Source organism: Caenorhabditis elegans, chromosome IV (genome assembly GCF_000002985.6).
Source record: "Caenorhabditis elegans chromosome IV".
NCBI classification, from domain to species: Eukaryota; Metazoa; Nematoda; class Chromadorea; order Rhabditida; family Rhabditidae; genus Caenorhabditis; species Caenorhabditis elegans.
Window position 1 is genome coordinate 16661750 of NC_003282.8, and position 17012 is coordinate 16678761.

The 17012-nt window shown below is 30.4% G+C and overlaps 1 protein-coding gene, 73 non-coding genes and 2 pseudogenes across 78 annotated transcripts; 44 read left to right on the forward strand and 32 right to left on the reverse strand.

Moving 5' to 3' along the window:
* Window positions 1-86: 86 nt before the first annotated feature.
* Window positions 87-107, forward strand: 21ur-783. The gene has a single exon (NR_067167.1).
* Window positions 108-207: 100 nt separating this feature from the next.
* 21ur-12298 lies at window positions 208-228 on the forward strand. The gene has a single exon (NR_067168.1).
* 21ur-3605 lies at window positions 221-241 on the reverse strand. The gene has a single exon (NR_067169.1).
* A 205-nt stretch (window positions 242-446) lies between these two features.
* On the reverse strand, window positions 447-467 carry 21ur-4569. Its single transcript, NR_067170.1, has one exon.
* Window positions 468-732: 265 nt separating this feature from the next.
* Window positions 733-753, reverse strand: 21ur-1527. The gene has a single exon (NR_067171.1).
* On the reverse strand, window positions 738-758 carry 21ur-15021. Its single transcript, NR_067172.1, has one exon.
* Window positions 759-1045: 287 nt separating this feature from the next.
* Window positions 1046-1066, reverse strand: 21ur-7899. Its single transcript, NR_067173.1, has one exon.
* A 72-nt stretch (window positions 1067-1138) lies between these two features.
* Window positions 1139-1159, reverse strand: 21ur-5389. Its single transcript, NR_067174.1, has one exon.
* Window positions 1160-1452: 293 nt separating this feature from the next.
* 21ur-6000 lies at window positions 1453-1473 on the forward strand. The gene has a single exon (NR_067175.1).
* Window positions 1474-1486: 13 nt separating this feature from the next.
* 21ur-13550 lies at window positions 1487-1507 on the reverse strand. The gene has a single exon (NR_067176.1).
* Window positions 1489-1509, reverse strand: 21ur-3838. The gene has a single exon (NR_067177.1).
* Window positions 1510-2324: 815 nt separating this feature from the next.
* 21ur-8609 lies at window positions 2325-2345 on the reverse strand. Its single transcript, NR_067178.1, has one exon.
* A 225-nt stretch (window positions 2346-2570) lies between these two features.
* sta-1 (Signal transducer and activator of transcription 1) lies at window positions 2571-9718 on the forward strand (the record flags this gene model as incomplete). 3 transcript variants are annotated; one of them, NM_001129343.3, is made up of 8 exons in its annotated part: window positions 2571-2881; window positions 3478-3822; window positions 4215-4342; window positions 4507-4744; window positions 5120-5766; window positions 8792-8926; window positions 8978-9091; window positions 9315-9718. In NM_001129343.3, 8 exons carry the CDS (start codon window positions 2573-2575, stop codon window positions 9508-9510), a joined length of 2112 nt encoding a protein of 703 aa, NP_001122815.1. The 3 variants fall into 3 exon arrangements, with proteins under 3 accessions (NP_001122815.1, NP_502974.2, NP_001122814.1); NM_070573.7 differs by having other exon boundaries at window positions 8969-9091; window positions 9315-9712; NM_001129342.4 differs by lacking the exons at window positions 8792-8926; window positions 8978-9091; window positions 9315-9718 and having other exon boundaries at window positions 2573-2881; window positions 5120-5803.
* Window positions 2701-2721, reverse strand: 21ur-12195. The gene has a single exon (NR_067179.1).
* Window positions 2978-2998, forward strand: 21ur-4621. Its single transcript, NR_067180.1, has one exon.
* On the forward strand, window positions 3254-3274 carry 21ur-7080. Its single transcript, NR_067181.1, has one exon.
* On the forward strand, window positions 3358-3378 carry 21ur-2570. The gene has a single exon (NR_067182.1).
* 21ur-8166 lies at window positions 3461-3481 on the forward strand. Its single transcript, NR_067183.1, has one exon.
* Window positions 3836-3856, forward strand: 21ur-10667. Its single transcript, NR_067184.1, has one exon.
* On the forward strand, window positions 4019-4039 carry 21ur-13886. Its single transcript, NR_067185.1, has one exon.
* 21ur-7176 lies at window positions 4466-4486 on the forward strand. The gene has a single exon (NR_067186.1).
* 21ur-716 lies at window positions 4773-4793 on the reverse strand. Its single transcript, NR_067187.1, has one exon.
* On the forward strand, window positions 4913-4933 carry 21ur-4516. The gene has a single exon (NR_067188.1).
* 21ur-15548 lies at window positions 5914-5934 on the forward strand. The gene has a single exon (NR_067189.1).
* 21ur-9324 lies at window positions 5980-6000 on the forward strand. Its single transcript, NR_067190.1, has one exon.
* 21ur-1760 lies at window positions 6182-6202 on the forward strand. The gene has a single exon (NR_067191.1).
* 21ur-5514 lies at window positions 6240-6260 on the forward strand. Its single transcript, NR_067192.1, has one exon.
* Window positions 6456-6476, forward strand: 21ur-11428. Its single transcript, NR_067193.1, has one exon.
* 21ur-9459 lies at window positions 6457-6477 on the forward strand. The gene has a single exon (NR_067194.1).
* Window positions 6666-6686, forward strand: 21ur-1877. The gene has a single exon (NR_067195.1).
* Window positions 6670-6690, forward strand: 21ur-12045. The gene has a single exon (NR_067196.1).
* Window positions 6977-6997, forward strand: 21ur-12170. Its single transcript, NR_067197.1, has one exon.
* On the reverse strand, window positions 6977-6997 carry 21ur-3378. The gene has a single exon (NR_067198.1).
* 21ur-4173 lies at window positions 6979-6999 on the forward strand. Its single transcript, NR_067199.1, has one exon.
* 21ur-3317 lies at window positions 7179-7199 on the forward strand. Its single transcript, NR_067200.1, has one exon.
* 21ur-1066 lies at window positions 7596-7616 on the reverse strand. Its single transcript, NR_067201.1, has one exon.
* 21ur-3024 lies at window positions 7880-7900 on the forward strand. The gene has a single exon (NR_067202.1).
* On the reverse strand, window positions 8234-8254 carry 21ur-15447. The gene has a single exon (NR_067203.1).
* 21ur-11213 lies at window positions 8253-8273 on the forward strand. The gene has a single exon (NR_067204.1).
* On the forward strand, window positions 8434-8454 carry 21ur-3073. The gene has a single exon (NR_067205.1).
* Window positions 8616-8636, reverse strand: 21ur-12745. The gene has a single exon (NR_067206.1).
* On the reverse strand, window positions 8701-8721 carry 21ur-11574. Its single transcript, NR_067207.1, has one exon.
* Window positions 9117-9188, reverse strand: Y51H4A.t5. Its single transcript has one exon. It is a non-coding gene; the product is annotated as a tRNA-Gly (tRNA).
* Window positions 9719-9859: 141 nt separating the features above from the next.
* On the forward strand, window positions 9860-9880 carry 21ur-4999. The gene has a single exon (NR_067208.1).
* Window positions 9881-10299: 419 nt separating this feature from the next.
* Window positions 10300-10320, reverse strand: 21ur-4129. Its single transcript, NR_067209.1, has one exon.
* A 151-nt stretch (window positions 10321-10471) lies between these two features.
* Window positions 10472-10492, reverse strand: 21ur-5827. The gene has a single exon (NR_067210.1).
* Window positions 10493-10725: 233 nt separating this feature from the next.
* On the reverse strand, window positions 10726-10746 carry 21ur-13696. The gene has a single exon (NR_067211.1).
* A 161-nt stretch (window positions 10747-10907) lies between these two features.
* On the forward strand, window positions 10908-11291 carry Y51H4A.18 (annotated as a pseudogene). Its single transcript has one exon. A coding segment is annotated over exon 1 (384 nt).
* On the reverse strand, window positions 11036-11056 carry 21ur-9837. The gene has a single exon (NR_067212.1).
* Window positions 11292-11402: 111 nt separating the features above from the next.
* On the forward strand, window positions 11403-11423 carry 21ur-8579. Its single transcript, NR_067213.1, has one exon.
* Window positions 11424-11854: 431 nt separating this feature from the next.
* 21ur-5339 lies at window positions 11855-11875 on the reverse strand. The gene has a single exon (NR_067214.1).
* 21ur-2299 lies at window positions 11856-11876 on the reverse strand. Its single transcript, NR_067215.1, has one exon.
* On the forward strand, window positions 11862-11882 carry 21ur-8939. Its single transcript, NR_067216.1, has one exon.
* A 400-nt stretch (window positions 11883-12282) lies between these two features.
* On the reverse strand, window positions 12283-12303 carry 21ur-9735. The gene has a single exon (NR_067217.1).
* Window positions 12304-12497: 194 nt separating this feature from the next.
* 21ur-8809 lies at window positions 12498-12518 on the forward strand. The gene has a single exon (NR_067218.1).
* A 402-nt stretch (window positions 12519-12920) lies between these two features.
* On the forward strand, window positions 12921-12941 carry 21ur-10912. Its single transcript, NR_067219.1, has one exon.
* Window positions 12922-12942, forward strand: 21ur-7842. The gene has a single exon (NR_067220.1).
* Window positions 12943-12997: 55 nt separating this feature from the next.
* Window positions 12998-13018, forward strand: 21ur-10690. The gene has a single exon (NR_067221.1).
* Window positions 13019-13057: 39 nt separating this feature from the next.
* Window positions 13058-13078, forward strand: 21ur-5003. The gene has a single exon (NR_067222.1).
* Window positions 13079-13198: 120 nt separating this feature from the next.
* On the forward strand, window positions 13199-13219 carry 21ur-4691. The gene has a single exon (NR_067223.1).
* Window positions 13220-13444: 225 nt separating this feature from the next.
* Window positions 13445-13465, forward strand: 21ur-3350. The gene has a single exon (NR_067224.1).
* Window positions 13466-14594: 1129 nt separating this feature from the next.
* On the reverse strand, window positions 14595-14615 carry 21ur-4551. The gene has a single exon (NR_067225.1).
* On the reverse strand, window positions 14599-14619 carry 21ur-10418. Its single transcript, NR_067226.1, has one exon.
* Window positions 14620-14756: 137 nt separating this feature from the next.
* On the reverse strand, window positions 14757-14777 carry 21ur-5880. The gene has a single exon (NR_067227.1).
* A 286-nt stretch (window positions 14778-15063) lies between these two features.
* Window positions 15064-15084, reverse strand: 21ur-9714. The gene has a single exon (NR_067228.1).
* Window positions 15085-15271: 187 nt separating this feature from the next.
* 21ur-7849 lies at window positions 15272-15292 on the reverse strand. The gene has a single exon (NR_067229.1).
* On the forward strand, window positions 15287-17012 carry Y51H4A.19 (annotated as a pseudogene). Its single transcript has 4 exons — window positions 15287-15505; window positions 16103-16230; window positions 16392-16629; window positions 16923-17012. Coding segments are annotated over exons 1-4 (675 nt in total).
* 21ur-11748 lies at window positions 15438-15458 on the reverse strand. Its single transcript, NR_067230.1, has one exon.
* On the reverse strand, window positions 15440-15460 carry 21ur-736. The gene has a single exon (NR_067231.1).
* 21ur-2003 lies at window positions 15754-15774 on the forward strand. The gene has a single exon (NR_067232.1).
* Window positions 15956-15976, forward strand: 21ur-11967. Its single transcript, NR_067233.1, has one exon.
* 21ur-2037 lies at window positions 16356-16376 on the forward strand. Its single transcript, NR_067234.1, has one exon.
* Window positions 16648-16668, forward strand: 21ur-8197. The gene has a single exon (NR_067235.1).
* Window positions 16656-16676, reverse strand: 21ur-6789. Its single transcript, NR_067236.1, has one exon.
* Window positions 16797-16817, forward strand: 21ur-9198. Its single transcript, NR_067237.1, has one exon.
* Window positions 16800-16820, forward strand: 21ur-6143. The gene has a single exon (NR_067238.1).

The following is a 17012-nucleotide window of genomic DNA, read 5'->3' on the forward strand; positions in this document are numbered from 1 at the left end:
TTGCCGAATTTAAAATTTTAGTTTACTGAACAAAAAATGTACTGTTTCACGTATTCCATGAATTTCCATATTTTGAAAACGTGATATTAGGACACATCCCAGCCTGTCTTACTATTAGCCACCGAAAAACGTAAATTTATGTCTTTGGAATACCAATTTATATGTTTCTAATTTGAAACAAAATACTTCTTCGAAGTGTTACAAAATTGAAAAATGAATTCTTAACATGAAAAGAAGTCACAGCACGGCCGAGAATTTATTCGATTAACATTAACAATCTGAAACAGTCAATTTTTTTTGTCCAATTTTCTAAAACTTAAAGTTTTAACACTTTAGTAAGAGAAAAGTCAATCTGAAAATGAAAACTGCATTTCTGTCCTCCACTAATTGTTAGCTGGGAATTCTCTCTGAAATTCCTGATTTTAGTATCAGAATCTATTTGTCGATAGTGGTAAATCAATAACCCGATCAAAATATGCAAAACGAGTTTAAAATTTAATAACTTGTTGAAACAGTCAAAATTTCGCTAATTTAAAACGAGTAAAGATTCTGTATTAATTTAAAGCAAAAAAAAAAACAATTTGAAAATATTAAAAACCAGTTAGAAACAGTAAATTTTTTATTTCTCATGACCATGAAACATAAGCACATTTTCCAAGTTGGAATGCTCTGTAAAACGAAATAATTGATAGAAAAATTTCAATTTATATCTAACTGTAAATGACCCTTATTAGGATGTAATACAGAAGGATAATCGATAACAATTCATTTTCCATATTGAATATGAGTAACCTGAAACAGTAAACTTTTCATCCAACTTTCTGTAAATTTTGCTGTGCCTTTTGTGTTATTTCAATTAAAAATTGCCATTGATACTTGACTTATCTGAAACAAGATACATTTTTTCTAAAAATTTGAACTTGTAAGTCTTATAAGCTCTATTAATTACCTAGTTTGAACAAAAAACGAAACTTCAGCTCACTAACTAGTGAAATCGAACTTCGAAGTAATGTTTGACAATTTTTGCTTTCCGACAATAGCAGCATTAAACTTGAAAAAAATTTAAATATTGAGAAACATTATTCGATTCATATGTAAGCAATCTGAAACAATATATATGTTTTCTAAAATATTATACTACCTTCATTTTCAACACTGTATTACCCCATTTTATACATTCAGACAATATCAGTAATCTGAAACAGTATTGTTTTCTTCTCAAGTTTGAAATCTTTAAGGTTCCATATAGAAATAGCCCCAGTATAATTTTTTTTTCAATTTCTTTTTCCCGGTATATTCAGATTACTTGTCAGATTGTTATAAAATTTCCAGACTCTAAGCCAATTTTAAAACACGCAAAATTATTTCAGCTTGGCCGAAAAAAAATTAAAAAAAACTAAATTTTCGGTTTCAACACCACATTTTATAATCCTCAAAATGCTAGAACAGTAGTGAGAAATAATAATAGAACTTCATACACTCAGAATAAAAAACTGGAATAAATCTAGCAACGTATAAATAAAATGTTGGTATTTTTAAAGACAACTTGAAACAGTGGAAAAATGTTAAAATTTTCCAAAATTTCCGTCAAATCGTCGTTCACCCAAAATTTGAAAATTTTCCAGATTTTTCAAATTGTTTTCCAATAAAAAATATTTGAATAAAAACCACAAAAACATACATACTTTCGAACATTTTTAGAACATTTGAACAGTAATTTGTCGCGTCGAGACCCGATACAGTAATTTTCGCGCAAAATTTCACGGTTGGGTAATACAAGTAGAACCTTAAATGTTCATGTTCAGCTCATTTTATAATAACTTGAAAAAACCACTACTGTTTCAAAATTAATTTGAACGATTTTTTTTTTGAAAAAAAAAACATATTTTTCTCTAATCCCTCAATAATATCTCCATTTTTTTCCGTCCCCCCAATCATCACAGATATCAGCTGAGACAGGGGAAAAGTGGTGTGAAAACACACAAGTCTCTGCGTCTAGCGGTGTGTAACACTGTCTGCGTCTCTGTGCTCTCTTTGATACTCTCTCCCGTGTGTGTGTGTGCTCCTGGAGCTCTTATACATTTCCAAGTGTTTCTGCTCTCTGCATCTCTTGCCCATTTTCCGCTTTTTTGAGCCAACAACTTCTCATTAGTTTTTTCCTTCGAGTTCTTGTGCAGAGCCACGGCTCTTTCAACAACTCGCACAAATTGAAAGTTTTCGCAATTTTTTCTTGCATTGCACGTACATATTTTCTTTTTTTTTTTCATAATTATTGATGAAAATGAATATGTTTTGTCAAGCGAATATGCTACATTGAAAGTTTTCAGAAACAGTGAAAAATCAAATTGAAATTAACAAAATCTTTCAAAATTTAATCACTTATTTGAAACAGTAAAAAATTTTTTAAAGTATACGTCGATTCTGAAAATACACTGAAAATGAAATAAAATTCTTGAAACTGTAAAAAAATTTTTAACCAATTTTTTTTCACAAATTTTTCTTTGAAAACGTTTCCTTTTTATTACCTCCTTGTCTTCCCATTCCCTTCATTAAAAATCTGAAATTTCCAGACATGATGGGCTCATCGTCGCAAGAGCTTCAAACAGCTCTAACCGACGTCTCAAAGACCTGCCATCACTTGTGGGAAGAGAATAAGGACCTCCAAGGCAGATTTGTGAATGAACTCGGCGAGCTTCAACGTCTGCAAATGGTCATTGCACAGCTGGAACAGCAACAGAGACTAGAAAATGTATTCACTGTGAAACAGCAAATGACAGAGTTACAGAAAAGAGCAGCCACACTTTATGAGCATTTGACACAGAAAAGAAATGATATTGTCATTAAACTTAATGATGGCACCAATTTTGCGACGATGCTACAGGTTGGTTCTTCTAATGTGAAAAAATATGAAAAAAACATAAAAAAAATTTTACTGTTTCAAAGTTTTGTGAAATATGAATTAAAATTTTTTACTTTACTTGACTGTCGAAGACCATTTCCATTAAAAAACTCTAATACAAGATTTACTTTTTTGAAAAATCCTTCAAATTTTGAAGAATTTTGCATGTTCAGTAAATTCATGCTAAAAATATTTTTATTCTTTTAATGTTTCAAGTGAATGTTTTGTTTAAAAAAAGCATTAAGAAATCTTTTAATATGAAATTACATCAAAAATGAACTGAAATACAAAAATTAATTAAAAATTTAATGTTTCCCATGCATTTCATATATTGAACGCGCGAAAATGTCATACTTTAAAACTGGCCTGCAATCTAGCTCTCTTATCTGAAAAAAAGTTAGTTATAATATTTACAGTTTCACACTTTTATCAAATTTAATCTTTTTTTTCCTTTTACATTGATTTTGCATAAAATTTGACAATTTTTTTTAAAGAGAAATATTTTTAAAAAAATACTGTTTCACAGTTTAATCAAATTTTCTATGCGTTGCAATATTTTAATCAATCTTCATTTCCAGACCCAACTAATTGGCGAAAAGCTGTTCTCCTGGAAAAATGCCCAAAAACTTGCCCAAATCGGAATGCCTTTCGATAATCGCGAACAGCTGCTTGATGAAATTCAAATTGAATTCGAATTTCTCGCTGATCAAAACTGGCAGCTTAACATGTTCTCGTGTTGGATGCTCGACTTGCTCCGACGTGCTCCACAGTTAAATGATGGGCTCGCTCAGGCAACAATTGGAAAGTTGACTGCAATTACAGAACAATTGAACAAATTACTTTTTATGCTGGTTTCACAGAGTTTTATTGTTTCCGTTCAACCGGAACCTGTTTTGAAGACTCAACATAAATTTGTCACTGAGGTTTGTTTTTTAATGGAAATTATACATGTCAAATTTTGGTGGGTCCCGCCGCGAAAACCACACCGTCGTGACGAGACCCAACTTAGTTAGAATTCAAGCAAATTATAAGAAACAATAAAAAAAAATTCAAAAATTTTAATTAAAACTTTACCGTTTCAAAAGTCATTCAAATAAATATGTAAGTCATACTCAACAATTTTATTTAAGAAGTTCAATTCGAATATAATGTGTGCCACGCATTTGTTCAGCTTGAAAATTTCTGGGTCCCACCACAAAAACTACAGTTCCACCCCACCTAATTTTACGGGTTACTGTAGTTTCCGCTGTGGGACGCAGCAATTTCAGAATCCTGATTTTTCAATAAAATTACAAAAAAAAACTAAAATTTCCAGGTCCGTCTTCTCATTGGCGATAAGCTGGGAATTCGTCAACACCTGGTGAACACAAATGTTTCAGTGAAAATTATAGCAGAAGATGAAGCCAAGCAGTTGAGTGTTGACTATGATGCACATAAGGAAATGTGAGTTTTTTTTAATGAAAAATTTGAAACAGTAAATTTTTGAAAAATTGAGAAAATTTTTTTTTCTAAAACTTATACTTTTTCGTATTATTTTTATATACTTTTCTTATTTTTTGTGGTTAATTTGTAGTTGTATCACTATATTCAACACTAATATTTTTCAGCCGTAACAACAAGACAGTTGGCACAATTTCCAATGATTTCGAGAAGCTCACAATGAATGAAAGAGGACACTTGGCGGCAAAATTCAATAATTCAAAATTGACAAGAATTGCACACAGAAAACCGCCCCCAAAAGGAGCATCTGACTTGAAATGTGCAGCAAGTATGCAGGCAGCTACTGATCAGAAATATGCTCTTTTATTCTTTATTACACCTTTTCAAATGGGTAATTTGAGCAAAGTAAGTTGTTGATATTTCAATTATGACTTGATTTTTTTTGAACGTAGTCAGTAACTCAAACTCAAATGCAAAATCTTTTAAAAACAACGTGAAACAGCAAAACATTTATTTTTTATTTTTTCACTGTTTCAACAAAAAGTTTAAAATTTATTTCAAAATTTGAGTCTGATAAACGAACAATGGTTGAACCAAACATTTCCAACATTTCTTTCGGTTTTCACTTTGAATTACTGAAATTTTCTAACTGGATTAGTAAAAGCAGTAATTCTATATTCAAAAAAGTGTAAAGAAACTTGAGAATTTTCACTGTTTCAGCTACTCTTAATTTTCAAAATTTAATATGTCCTCCAATTTCTATCAATTAAAATTTAACAGGAAGAACAATTCGACGTTTGGACACTTTCTCTTCCAATAATGGTTACAGTACACGGATCTCAAGACTGTGACGCGCAAGTTGCAATTCTCTGGCACCGCGCATTCGCCTCAATCAGCAGAAATCCAAATACAACTGATGTGACAGCTGTGACATGGGACAATCTAGCAATAATGCTTCGAAACAAGTTCTCCTTATTCACGGGAGCACGTCGTCCACTTTCAGATTCAGATTTGGCATATTTAAGTGAGAAAATGTTAATGCCAAATGTGGCAGATCAGAAGCCAATCACATTTCATCGATTCGCAAAACAGGCAATGAGAGATGACTTACCATTCTCATTTTGGGAATGGTTTTTCTCAATAATGCAATTAATCAAACAAAAACTGCTCAAATTCTGGGATGAGGGATGGTGCATTGGATTTATTTCAAAAAATGATGCGTCTCAAAGTATGATGATGTGTCAGCACTCTTCATTTTTATTGAGATTCTCTGACAGTCAAACTGGTGCTGTATCGATTGGTTTTGTTTGTGAAGAGGCTGATGGACAAAAGATTCCATTTCATTTGGCACCTTTTACTATTAAGGATTTGGATCAATTGTCACTGGCAAGTCGTATTGCTTCATGTCCACAATTGAAGGATATTCGGTTAGTTTTAGACGCGAAAAGTTTACCATGTTGTTAAGTATGCTTAGTTACGGTCAAAAATGGAAATGTTTAAAAAAAATTGGAAAAATGAAAAAAATTATACTGTTTCACTAAATATTTTATGTGGTTAAGAAATTGGACAAAAAATAAAAAGTTCAAAAATACTACTTTTTCATTGAAGAATCATAAATAGCCTCAATTGCAATAGTTTGATATTTCTGTAACCACGAAAGTGAATTGAATTTTCACGCGATTACTGGGACGTAAGTATCGTACCTGCCTACGTACCTGCCTACCGCCTATTTTCTGCGCCCTGGCGGGAAATTATGTGATCTATGTTCTCACCGTCCAAAAAAAAAAAAACTTCAACTGTTTCACTTAAGAATTATATAAGTTGTTCCTTCTTTTTTTAATGTTAAGAAAATACTCCTTCATCTTTTCTAATTATTATAATTTGATTAAACTCTTTTCAATCAGTGATCAATTTAAACAAAAAATGTTAAAATTAAAGTCAGAAGTGCCAAATAAAAAAAAAGGGTAAATAAAAGTTAATTTTAGGAGTGAAAACTTAACAAGATGTTAAGTTTGTTCAGTTACAGTAAAAAATAAGTGTGAAGAAAATTGAAAAAATGAAAAAAAATTATACTGTTTCACTAAATACTTTTATCATTTGGTTTGAAGTTATTGCATTCTTATTGCATTCTCTTTCATAACAACAATTTTCGGGTCTTACCACGTTTTGAAACCTTTGAATTTCAAAATTTTGCTATGAAAACTGGCACATTTAAACAAAACAAATATTTTTTATGTGGTTAAGAAATTGGAAAAATTTGAGAAAAAGTTCAAATTTTCTACTGTTTCATTGAATAATCATAAATAGCTTCAATTGCAATCGTTTGATATTTCTAATCTTTGTGAATCACCCTGAAAAATATATATAAATAATGTTCACATTTTTCACATTCACATCAGTACTAAGAAATACACCTTCTTGCCTTGTGCTTACCTACCTACCACCTATTTTCTGCGGCCCGGCTGGAAATTATGTGATTTATGATTTCACCGTTCAGGCTGAAGCACTTTTGATAATATTTCTGAACGTGGATATAAATTATGTCAGCAGTTATTTTGAACAAAATTAACAAAAATTTGAAAAAAAACTTCAACTGTTTCACTTAAGAATTATAAAAGTTGTCCCTTCTTTTGTTAATGTTGCAATTCCGAAATACTTATTACAACAAATGCATCATTATAATTTGATCTAAATCTTTTGAAACTGTGATCATTTTACAAAAATATTCAAATGAAAGTTAAAATTGCCAATTTAAATAAAATACAGGAATTTAAAAAAATTTTTTTTTTTTCTATTGTTTCACTAAATAATTTTATATGGTTTTTTTCATTGAACGATATTGAAAATGGCATCAATTGTATAATTGTTAAATACACTTTTCTCCGTACTTTTTAGGTCTCATCACCATCTCGATACTGTGATTTTTAATAATTTATTATAAGAACTGTCAGCACAGCAGTTTTGAACAAAAAGTTTCATTTCCAAATATTTCATTTTTCTACTGTTTCATTGAATAATTATTAAAAACATCAGTCCCATTTTTCTGATATATTTTTTAAAAATATTTTTTGGATCCAATTAGTAAACATCATGAAAGTACATGAAATGTTAACATGAACACTTTCTATAACTGGACACCTCCTGCCTGCCTACCTACTTGCCTACCGCCTATTTTCCGTTTTTACTCCAACTGTAATTTTTTGAATTTTCTCGTTATAGGCAAAAGTGGGTTACAAATGACACTTTTTAAAATTGGATAATAACGGTGTGAAAATAGAATGAATGCAGAAACATGCGCTCGTGAATAATAACTAACTGAAACTGGGTGGAATTTTTACTAAAATAAAATCCGGAAATTGTGAAAACTGCACGGAGTAACTCAAAAAACTAATCGTTTTTATAAAAATTCTAAGGCAAAAAAGTTAGCCTGTCTGCCTACGGTGTAATTCTTCAAGAAAGTCAAATTTTGAAATTAGTGAATTAAAAAAAAATTATGCTGTTTCAGGTTGTTGATAAATTATCGGTTAATTTCTAACATCAGTAAACATCTCACATCTGGTCGAAAGTTTGAAAATATTAGATACAATCGATGTAAGGGCTGCTATGTTGGGCCGAAAATTACTGTTTGACTATAGGCAAGCTACGCCTGACGTGTGCCTTCTACCAGGGGAAGAATGTGTTTCATTTCTTTGCCATTAAATTAATTGAAATAATAACACTTACATTTAAATTTTCGGCTTAGTTGAAACAATGGTAGGCAGCAATGTAGGCAGAACGACTTGCCTACCTACAGCTTCAACAAGGCCTTAGCGCCTACTTAGAAAGCCTGATGAATTTAAAGCAATTTATTTTGGAAAAATGCCAAAGCATGTTTCAAGTTGTTCATTTTTCAAAGTCTAATATTCAAAAATATTAGTGAATCACTCAGTTTTTTTTTGAAAAAAAAACAAGGTCTCGCAACGGTTTATAATTCTTATTTTACTTTGAAAAATAACCGCCAGCCTATTAAAAATACGAATTAAAAAAAAACGCAAAATGAAAATATTTTTCTGTTTCACTGAAAAGAGATAAGATCATGGCTTAGAATTCGGACAATGCCTCTTCAAAAAATGACAAAAAATGTTTCAAATTGTCTATTTGTAAATCATGTTTCTGAAAAATTTAAATTTTTCCAGAAGTCGCAGATTTTAGAGTCGAGACCCAATTTTTAAGGTTTGACAAAACATTGACTTGAGCTGTAATCTCTCAAAATACATTGTAGACATGTAAAATGTGAAAATGTTTCTACCAATAGAAATTGAAATTAGAAAACAACAATTTTTCTCACAAATTCTTGAAACAGTGAAAAATTTTTTATTTCAACCGAGTTAATTAAGGTAGCAACACATAACTAACAGCGTTCCTCTTAACTTACAAATTTTGAAACATGAAATAAAAACCTCTAAATTTCAGATACATGTACCCGGCAATCGATAAAGAAGAAATGCTGCGTTTCTTCGAGTCCGAGGAGCGTCATCGCGTGGGCGGTGGTGACAGTCCAACTGGATATATTCAAAGTGAAATTGTCATGGTTGCAAAAACAAATGGGTAGGTTACAGATGGAAAGTTTAGAAATTCGGTTTATTTTAGGAATTTCAGACGAATGTCCAATGCACCGTCCATGTTTGGTGCAGATTCTCCGTCACCGTTGTCGGTTCAAAGCAAATTGGATTGGTCACCCGGGGAGGTTCATCAGAATCATATGATGGAGATGTGAGTGATGTGTTCAAAAAGTTTATGCGTTCGGGGGGAATCGAACCCCCGTCGAATGCTTGGAAGGCATCCATGCTGACCATTACACCACGAACGCGGCGAGAAGTCGCTTTCTCAGTGGCCGTTATCAAACTAATGACATCTCATCTAAAGTGACATTCGATAAAGAAATTTCCAAAAATTACAAAATGCGCTCCAATGCTAATTCCACTGTTTTTTCCAGGTCCGACGAACTTGGTCAAATCCTAACAGTCTCGGATATGTCGGGAGATGTAGAAACTCTATTGGGACCAGCATTCAAGAATAATATCACAAACTACAATCCACACGATGGAAATCATCAGCATAACCTTCATTTTGTGGATATGTCCCAACAGGGAATGATGCAACAGCACCACAATCAATTTTATCCCTCATAAAACACTATTTAAATGTTAAAACAGTCCCCCCAATTACCTCTTTTTGAATTTCTCTGTCTCCAGTTTAGTATTCATATCTTTGCTTCTTTCGTGCTGTCCATCTTCCTCAATTCTTTGATAATCTAATATTATTTTGACAATATTTACTGAAAATAATATTAATAATCACAAGTGATTTCTGATCTCATCCAATAAATTATTTTACTGTAAATCGAATGTTTTGATCTGTTCCACGATGGAGACAGGAAGCTAGAAAGTTTCATATAAGCACGTGATTCTAACCAAAAAAAAAAAATTAATTTTACTGTTTCAGGAAAATGTTATCAGTAAATGCAATTTCTAAATATCGATGGGGATCAAGAGCACGATCATAATTTAAACTGTAGGAGATGAAACTGGAGAAGTCGTGGAATTGAGATGAAAGAAAATAGAATAGAACTATTGTCTTCTCACTAAAGGAAAACTGAATTTTCAGACAAACATAACAGAAAACATGACATGTTCAATAACTTTTTCAAATATCTGTAAATGGCAAATCAAGCCCCGGGGATCAATTTCAGTTCTCTGCTCTAAAATATTTTCATATCATTTACGTTTTGCAGCATGGAGATTTAAAAAAAAGTAATGAAAACTATTGTCAGTTTTGAATGAAAATCATATATGTACTGTATAAAATTGCTGAAGTTTTGGATAATTATTAAAAAAATTCAAGACTCTTCAAGTTTATTTTCAAAATGTTGAAGAACTCTCTATCAGTCGATTTTAGATTTCAGTTATTTTCTCAAAGATATTGTGAGTTGAACGCATTCAAACACATACAAAAATATACAACTGTTATTAAAAACTCAAAGAAAATGTAGTTTTATAAAACTTTTAATTTTGAATAAGAAATTTCTATAAATGCATGTGAATTGATTGAATTAAATATCTAATTAAATTTTCAAACATTCTAGGCAAAGCTGTAAACGACAAAATCACGAAAGCATTAGTAGCTCAAATGTATTGTGAATAAAAACCTGTTGAAACAGTGGAAAATTTTTTGAAAAATTGTTTTCTTGAGTTGGAAAATTTGTGTAGCTCCTATTGCGTATATTCTCTATACGTATTTTGAAATTTCCCAAGCCACTTTCTTTTTATTCCCTACCTTTTTCCAGCTTCTCCCTTTTGTAAATGAGCTCGGCGAGCTTCAACGTTAATCACTTATTTGAAACAGTAAAAAATTTCTTAAAGTATACGTCGATTCTGAAAATACACTGAAAATGAAATAAAATTCTTGAAACTGTAAAATTTTTTTTTTTAAACCAATTTTTTTTCACAAATTTTTCTTTGAAAACGTTTCCTTTTTATTACCTCCTTGTCTTCCCATTCCCTTCATTAAAAATCTGAAATTTCCAGACATGATGGGCTCATCGTCGCAAGAGCTTCAAACAGCTCTAACCGACGTCTCAAAGACCTGCCATCACTTGTGGGAAGAGAATAAGGACCTCCAAGGCAGATTTGTGAATGAACTCGGCGAGCTTCAACGTCTGCAAATAGTCATTGCACAGCTGGAACAGCAACAGAGACTAGAAAATGTATTCACTGTGAAACAGCAAATGACAGAGTTACAGAAAAGAGCAGCCACACTTTATGAGCATTTGACACAGAAAAGAAATGATATTGTCATTAAACTTAATGATGGCACCAATTTTGCGACTATGCTACAGGTTGGTACTTCTACTATGAAAAAATGTTTTAAAAAATTGAGTTTTTTTACCGTTTCAAAATTTTTTGGAATATGAATTAAAAATGTTTACTTTACTTATTTTATCGAAGAATTTTTCCATAAATAATAAGACAAGATTTACTGTTTCAAAAATTCCTTAAAATTTTAACGAAGTTAAACATTTCAATATTCAACTCGAAAAATATTCTTGCAGCCTCTATTAGTATTGCAGTCTCTAATAGTCTTGCACCCCAATTTTTGACTGGTCAGCTATACTAAGAGGAAATTTCAACAATTTTGTAATTTTTTGGATAAATTGAACTTGAAAGTGATTAATGAAATATTGGAGAAGAATGATTTTTTCTTGGCTTAAACGATAAAAAGTTAAGTTTTCAACAAAATATGATAGTTTTTCCCAAGTTATTGAGCATTCGAAAAGTCTTGCGTCCCTACGGGTTGATTGAAAATTAGTCTTGCATGCAAGACTAATAGAGGAAATACGGTATACTCGTTTTTCATTTTGCATGTGTAGTAAATTTTTATCAACTTGAATCAAAAGCTTCATGCTAAAAATCCTTGTTTTTTTAAAACTATTTTTTCTGTTTCAAGAACTTTATAAAAATTAAACTATGTTCTTCCTGTAAAGTTTTAATTGGTAGGAATTGGAAAACATATTAAATTTTGTAAATCAAAAGTAGCTGAAACAGTAAAAAATCTCAAGTTTATTTTTTATCAATTTTTTTAAATCGGAATTGATGTTGTTACTTATCCAGTTAAAAAATTTCAGCAATACAAAGTGAAAACCGAAAAATATTTTGGAGATGTTTGGTTGAACCCTGGTTTACTTGATGACCAGAATCAAAATTTTAAATAATTACTGCAATACAAAAGGTACTCATTGACTCACTATTTGATATATTCAAAGTTTTAGAAGAGTTATTAGTTATTAGCGCCTGCGGCGCTGATATAAAAAGGCATAGAAGGTCTACCCCATATTTCAAGTGACTTGAGTTGGAAAACTTAGGAAAGGAAAACTAAAACAGTGAAATATTTTTCAGAAATTTGAGTTTCTTACATAATTGAAAAAATTAATTAAAAACGATATATGCCAAAATTAATACTTTATTGAAAAAGTATAAACTTATTCTTTAGACTGTAACCGTTCAAAATCTCTGATATAAGTCAAAAGATAAGAAAAAAGTGAAGTTCTAAAACTTGAAAATTAAAAAAAAATTTCTGTTTCACAGTTTTGTGAAAAATTATTGAAAGTTTTTTACTTCACTTTTCCCGACATTTTTATGATTTAGTGTTTTTATTACTTTTACTACTTTTTTTTTAAATATTATTTTTTTCAAACTTTAATTTTTAAAGTAGTTTTAGGGCAATATGAATGCAAAGCAACAAGCTTCAAAAATCTAATAATGATGTGTTGATTCCTACCATTTTTTTGTTTCAAGAGTTTTACAAAATTAGCCTAAACAGGTTTTTTTTTGGAAGATCTTAACCAGTTAATATGAAAAGCATTTCAAGTATTTTGATAAAGAAAACTTTTACAATTGAACTCTAGGAAATGTCATACTTTTAAATTGGGCAGAAACTATGCTCTCGATTTTGAAATACGAAATTGCAATTTTTTTTCAAATACATATTTAAAAAATTACTGTCTCAGCAATTTGAGAATAAATTTCTTCAAAATACCATGTCGTTTAATGACCTTTTCCAAAAAAAAAACTACACTGTTTCAAATGGAAAGTTTGAGCAATCAGGGAACTTTGAAATTATTGAATTATTTCTACTGTTTCTCAGGAAGATCATAATTTTCTTGGAACATTGATTTGATTAGTTAACTTGTAATTCTAGCTTTAAAAAACCAGCTTGGTTGTAAATATAACAACCCTTTAAATAATAAAAAACAATTTTGAAAATTTTGAAAAATTTCTGTTTCATGTTGTCTTTATGTTCCAAGCAGGAAGTTTCAAAACAATCCAAGCGGCCCCTATGTTCAAAATCAAGAATTTCCTTCAATTTTCAAAAAGGTTTTCTTGGAAATTGTCAAAAATTCAAAAAAAAAAACATCATGCTTCTCGTTAGAATCAAACCTTACATTTATTTTAATAAAAAAATCTGTGAAAAATAGTTTACTCAAAATTTTGTAATAGTGAAAATTGGTTCAAAAATTGTTTTGTTTCACATTGTTTTCAAATAATTGTTAATAATTCTCGAATTTCGTTCAGCAAATGATACAAAATTGACCGTATTGACCGAAAATAATTTATTCCAAAATGTTTCCAATTCATTTTTTAATTTTCCAAAAATCGAAGAAATGGCCGGTTTAAATTTGAATTCCCGCGCAAAAGAGTGACGTCATTTTCTATATTTTCATCAAACGTACTTCAATCAACGAATAAAGGAGTTCACGGAGAAGTTGGCAAAACATTTGATTTCTGCAGAAAATTAGTCTGTTTTTTCCAAAACTTTAAACCGCCATAACTTTTTTTTGAGAAATTTTCAAAACGTCTCAATATGAAATTTGGCAGTTTTCGGGTAATTTTGAGTCTGAAGTTAATTTTCTTTTGATCTCTTTTTTAAAGAGATTCTAGAAATTTCAGAAAATTTTAGAACGCTCTAAAAGTTTCTAAGACATTCCAGAATTTTCCCGATTTTTCTAGAAAGTTCTGGAACGTTCCAGAATTTTCCCGATTTTTCTAGAAAGTTCTGGAACGTTCCAGAATTTTCCCGACTTTTCTAGAAAGTTCTGGAACGTTCCAGAATTTTCCCGATTTTTCTAGAAAGTTCTGGAGCATTCCAGAATTTTTTCGAAATTTCCAGAAGATTCTAGATTTCCAAAATTTTAGAATTTTCAGAAAGTTTGAATTTCCCGCCAAAATATTTTTCTCAGAAAATTTGAATTTCCCGCCTAAATGTTTTCACTAAAAATTTGAATTTCCCGCCAAAATATTTTTCACTGAAAATTTGAATTTCCCGCCAAAATATTTCTCACAAAAAATTTGAATTTCCTGCCACGATTTTTTCACAAAAAATTGAATTTCCCGCCAAAATATTTTTCTCAGAAAATTTGAATTTCCCGCCAAAATTTTGGGTCTTACCACGGTGGGTCTCACCACGATGGGTCTCACCACGATGGGTCTCGTCACGATGAGTCTCGCCACGAAGGATGGCAGACCCCGCCCACAATTCTCAGTGACTTTGGGTGTGACGTCACAAAAACAAACAGACAAACTTAACAAACGGACACTATTTTTTTTAATATATAGTTAATGATATAAACTAGGTCAATTTTTTAAAGATACATTTCAAGACTATTATGATAAAAGTAAAACAACACACAAATAATTTTAAAACAAAGTTTCTCACAGTTAGAAAATGCAAGCCGTTATGCAATAACCGAAGAAAAAAGTGTTGTAATGAAATCAAGTTTTTGAAACAGCAAAATTTTTTCAATAAATGTACCAAAAAGTATTTTATACTCCGAAATCTGAATTCTCTAAGGGTAAATTTTGTTAGTGATTTTCTATATAACAATGGGTTTCCTTCGATAAAACTAGTAATTGACAAATAAATATATTATTTTAAAATTTTCTGAAACAGGAAAAAAATTTGAAATGAAAAAAAAAATTCTATTATTATGTAAAAAAAACTGACTATATTGATATTTACAAGTTTAAAATAACCTCCAAATTGCTAAAAATCAAATTATTTTCCGAATGTTACTGGAAGAATTTGAAATTTTAATTCTACACACACCTTTTTACATATTTTTGTATTTATTTTTTTGACGACATGGAGTTATTGTGAATCTTTGTTTTTTTAAAGCAATTTTGCAGATTTGAATTTGAAATAAAGCATTACTAATTAGACGTTTTTCTGCTAGCAAATGCTGCAAATCTGAAACAGTAGATTTTTTAAATTTTCAAACTATTTTTTGAATTTTATCAAGAAAGTGGAACATGTTAACATTCGATTTTCTTGACAATTATGAACTTTCCGCAAATTTTTTTTTCAGATTGACAAGTTTCCATTAAGGAAAAATGTATGGAAATGTAACAAACAATGTCATCAGAAATATCGAGAATTCGCTGCTTTTGCCAATTTCATGTAAGCGTAGTCGTTTTCTTATTTTTGCTTTTTTGCAGAGCATTGTTCACATTTTCGAAACGTTCAAATTTTTTACAAAAAAAAAGGAAAAATATGAGTAATGTACAATTATCACCAAGTCCAATTACTATCAATCAAAACTATGACTATCGCATTTTTCGAAAAGTTGAAGCAGTAAATTTTTTTTTGTAAAATTAAAAATCAAAATTCTTCCAGCAACATTTAGATATTACTTTTTCAATTTTAGAATTTTCAATAAAATTTAAAAAATATATTTCCATGCACAAAACATGTTAAAACTTTACTTTGAAAAAAACATTTTTTGTTTGTCGATTGAAAAATGTATGAATATTATTGTTCGATTTATGCAATTTTTTCTGTTTCAAAAATGTTTTGAATTTTTGGAGTAACAGTTTTTTTTGATAAACTATGTATGTGTTTCAACTTGTTTCGCACAATTTGAATTATTGGTGGGTCCCAACCGCGAAAACCACACAGTCGTGGCGAGACCCAACTTAATTTGAATTTAAGGAAATTATAAGAAATAATAAAAATTAAAAATTTTGGTTCAAAAGTTCACTGTTTCAAAAGTATTTCGTTTTTTTTTTGCAATTCATACTCTACTTGTTCCACTATTTCTAGTTATCTTGAAAATTTCTTGGTCCCACCACGAAAACTACAGTACCACCCATCTAATTTTACGGGTTACAGTAGGTTTCGCTGTGCGACGCATTTTTCAATAAAATTACAAAAAAAAACTAAAATTTCCAGGCCCGTCTTCTCATTGGCGATAAGCTGGGAATTCGTCAACTCCTGGTGAACACAAATGTTTCAGTGAAAATTATAGCAGAAGATGAAGCCAAGCAGTTGAGTGTTGACTATGATGCACATAAGGAAATGTGCGTTTTTTTAAATAAAAAATTTGAAACAGCAAACTTTTGAAAAATTGAAAAAAATTGTTATTTTCAAAAACTTATACTGTTTCGTATTGTTTTTATATACTTTTCTTATTTTTTTGCGTTTAATCGTGGCATAACATACTTTGATACTTTTTTTTCAGCCGTAACAACAAGACAGTTGGCACAATTTCCAATGATTTCGAGAAGCTCACAATGAATGAAAGAGGACACTTGGCGGCAAAATTCAATAATTCAAAATTGACAAGAATTGCACACAGAAAACCGCCCCCAAAAGGAGCATCTGACTTGAAATGTGCAGCAAGTATGCAGGCAGCTACTGATCAGAAATATGCTCTTTTATTCTTTATTACACCTTTTCAAATGGGAAATTTGAGCAAAGTAAGTTGGAAATTTTAATTGTGAGTTGAATTTTGGAACGAGATGAAGTAACTCAAATTTCAAATGTCAAATTTTTTAAAAATAATGAGAAACAGCTGAAAATGTTTATTCTATTTTTTCACAGTTTCAACAAAAAGTTTAAAGTTTATTTAAAAATTTGATTCTGATAATCAGAATATGGGTTATATCAAACATTTCCAATATTCTTTTCGGTTTTTACTTTGCGTGACTGAACGATTTAAAATTCTGAACGGTTCAAAACATGGTTTAAAATTTTAAAAACTGTTTTACAGAAAAGAGGCGGAATTTTTAAAAATGATGAAAATTTTCTTTTTTTTTACTGTTTCATTGAAGAATTAACCATTTTACTTGAATGCTTTTAA